We start from the raw sequence: 3530 nt of genomic DNA on the forward strand, positions 1-3530 counted from the left end.
AAGTCAACGCTGTTTTGGGAAACTTAACAATACTTGGAATCCCGAGGATATTGATACCCGTCGCAAGCTCCTTGTAGCTCTAAACGACCTTGGATACCCCCCAAGTGCGGTGAAGGTTTTGGACCGCCACGACCTTTACATACGCGAACTAAGTCAACGGCCTCCACAATTTGTTTTCAACCTTTGTGATGAGGGTTTCGACAATGATGCTCTGAAGGAGCTTCATGTTCCAGCACTCCTCGATATGCTTAAAATTCCGTATTCTGGTGCAGGTCCGAACTGTCTAGCTTATTGCTACGACAAAGGTCTCGTAAACCGAACTGCTGCCGCAATCGGAGTTCCAACCCCCAAGGAAACCTTTTATTTTGCGGACACAGCAACACCGGCTGTCCATGACATCTCGAACTTGCATGCGGTTATATCTAGAGAGATTGGCTACCCCGCTTTCATCAAGCCAGTGAAAGGTGACAATTCTCTGGGTATTACCGGCCGCTCGATCGTTAACAATGAGAAAGAATTGGATGCCTATATGGCCGAGCTGCGGTCAATTGGTATACGAGACGTCCTCGTACAAGAGTATCTGCAGGGTCCCGAATATGGAGTTGGAATGATCGGTAATCGCGAGACTGGATTCCATTTCTTTCCGATTCTCGAAGTAGACTATAGCCAGATAACGGCCAGGTCCCTTCCCCCAATCCTGGGATATGAGAGCAAATGGGACCCAAGCTCCCCCTACTGGACTGACATCACGTACAAGGAGGCGACGACGCTGTCAGCAAAATCGGTGTCAGACTTGCACGAATGGTGCATCGCTCTCTGGGATCGCTTCGAGTGCCGAGATTATGCAAGGTTTGACTTCCGGTCGGACAAACCGAATGGAACCATCAAACTACTTGAAGTCAATCCAAACCCTGGGTGGTGCTGGGACGGAAAATTAGCATATATGGGTAAGCTAGAGGGATTAGCGTATCGAGATGTCGTGGGAATGGTGCTTAAATCAGCTTGGGAGAGATTGAATGGGACTCCAACAAGCTCGAAAGCAAACGCGAATGGTCAGACGCATTCGGAAAATGGGGAGACTTGCGCATTGGTTGATGCAGCATAATCTGGAATACACTTTGGAGAAAATCTCCACTGAAACTGTAGTGGATAAAGAAACAATGGACTTGAATACGGACTTTGTACTCTTATCATAGTTACTATGATTAAATACAACTGCTGCCAGATAGATATTTTGGATTCTACCTGAAGATTGCTTTGGGCTTTTTGTTTGATTTGCATTTATGCTTACTTAAGCAGACTTGTCTTGACTCCGCTCATATCTTTTAGTTAAACATGATCTTGACAGTTTACCAACCGGATCGTAAGCCTTAACTTTTGAGGGTACACTTGGACAACTGTCCTCATGCGTGTTAGACCTTCGCGCCATTTGAATCGAACCCTCAGAAAATGGAATTATTCCATACGCGATCTCTATATCTTTAATAAATTGCGGAAATCTCAAGAAAAACAATAACGCTTTGACCAGATCTAGTACATCCCAGAACGTTCATTGGTCGATATCCACATACCACGCACGATAGGAAGCTTTCCATTCATACCCACCTGCCATTGTCCTTGTATACATGTTTGCATTTGCTTCCGCGATTTGCGATTTGCCAAGAGTAGGCCCAGCCGGCAGGCAGTATAGTGCTCTGGTGTGCCGAGAATCGAATCGATAAACCCATTCTTTACCGGAGGTTGAGTGTGTCTTGCTTTTTGTTTTTTCACGCGCTCGCCCGCTCGGGCCGCTGTGATCATCGCATCAATTACATCATCGGTGCCCTGGGTGAAGGATATAGGACGATGAGCCCTTTCCAATGTCGCAGTCTGCATTTTGCATTTTTTTTCTGCATATGGAGATGGTATTTGAAAATGTGTCTCTAGTATCCATTCAAGCATATAAGCGGTAGCTCATTAGTTTGGATACGCGGAACCTTGCAGATTGAACTTTAATGGACATTGGCCAACAACATCCATGAACTGCCTGCATTTCCGATGAGAGGCAGTCGCGAGTCCAAGTTGGCCCGGATGGAAGACATTTTGTCACCCTCCATGGAACAAAAACAAATGAAAGACCTGCATAAAGGATGAGGGAACGTGTAAGAATGATGCGATGTCTTAACTGATAATCCCTTCTTTCCATGGATTACTGCCTTGTTTGCGATCTGTAACTACATCAGTTTTGCCAACGTGCGACTACAAGCCGTCCTAGCCCGTCTGGAACAATATCGATATGAGTTAGCCCAGATCGTGCCGGTAAATCCAATGTTTGCTGGCCAAGACTGGCCAAGACTGGGCGCCCAGCATAAAAAGACATGGGCTCGGACGGCTCCCTCCTTCCACCTCACTCCCCAACCTCATATTTTCACTCTCTCTGTACATTAATCTATCCCGCGTAGTCTGTACAATTTAGTAGTATCATATTCCATCGTTTTCAATTTGCTGCTTACCGAACGGAAAATGAAGGCTCAACTTCTCGCACTGGCGATGGCCGGATCGGCCCTTGCAATTCCTCAAGGCGCGATACCAGCAGTTCTCGACACGATCCTGTCTGAACTTGAAACAACCACAACAACAGGCACTACGGCCACGGCGACTGCGACTGCCACCAGCGCTATCGGCGATGTTTTGCCTCTTGCACGACACCGCCTGAGAAACAGACACTTTGGTCCCTGGGCATCTGTTAACGCGAGTAAAACAGCTCCCGCGTGGGGAGATTGGGTTGCAACAACCGCAGCAACAGCTACAGCCACTGCCACGATCGAGGCAACCACAACCGGAACCGCGACTGCCATCGCCCCTGTTGCTCCTATCCCAGTCGTCCGTCGCAACTGGAAGTTCCATCGCGCCCCTTTGAAGCAAGCTGTTGCTTTTAAGCGCACCGACGACGGTGATGATGACAAAGATTGGGAGGACGATAAGAAGGACCGTCCTCATCATCGTCACCACAGGAGGACAACCACGGAAACTGCTACGGAGACTGCCACGGAAACAGCTACCGAGACTGCAACTACCGAGACTGCCACAGAAACAGCTACTGAGACTGCAACTACCGAGACTGCAACCACCGCAACGGCCACTCTGTTTGATGCCACTGAGACCGGAATAGAAGTCATTCCAGTCAAACGTTTCCGTCGTCACAACACTCCCCAACAAGACAGGGACCATGACCATGGCTTTGAAGTAACGACAACGACCACGGAGACCGCAACCGCTACTGAAACCGCGACTGAAACCGCGACTGCAACCACCACGACAACTGCCCTATTTGATGTCCTAGCTACCGAAGTCCCCTTTGTTCCAATCAAGGCTCGTCATTTCGATGACGAAGACGATGACCACGATGATGATTGTGAAGACGGTGAAGAAACGACTACGGACACGGCCATAGTCACAGCCACGACGGAAACTGTTACGGTAACGGAAACGGTCGCAGCAAGCACAACTACCATTGACTGGTTGGAGATCTTGAAGACCGAGCTCCCCAA

General features: G+C 48.6%; 2 protein-coding genes across 2 annotated transcripts in view; both read left to right on the forward strand.

Annotated features, from left to right (window-relative positions):
• Positions 1 to 1105, forward strand: part of SPPG_09245 (uncharacterized protein) — a gene marked incomplete at both ends in the record, with an annotated part of 2577 nt that extends 1472 nt beyond the window's left edge. Inside the window, one exon of the mRNA XM_016757402.1 lies at positions 221 to 1105. Coding sequence (XP_016607713.1) covers positions 221 to 1105 — 885 coding nt within the window. The remainder of the gene's footprint in view (positions 1 to 220) is intronic.
• A 1397-nt stretch (positions 1106 to 2502) lies between these two features.
• Positions 2503 to 3498, forward strand: SPPG_05057 (uncharacterized protein; the record flags this gene model as incomplete). Its single annotated transcript, XM_016753292.1, has 1 exon — positions 2503 to 3498. A coding segment is annotated over one exon (996 nt), but the record flags the coding sequence as incomplete, so codon positions are not given.
• Positions 3499 to 3530: the final 32 nt, after the last annotated feature.

The sequence above is a fragment of the Spizellomyces punctatus genome, assembly GCF_000182565.1.
Source record: "Spizellomyces punctatus DAOM BR117 chromosome Unknown supercont1.8, whole genome shotgun sequence".
NCBI classification, from domain to species: Eukaryota; Fungi; Chytridiomycota; class Chytridiomycetes; order Spizellomycetales; family Spizellomycetaceae; genus Spizellomyces; species Spizellomyces punctatus.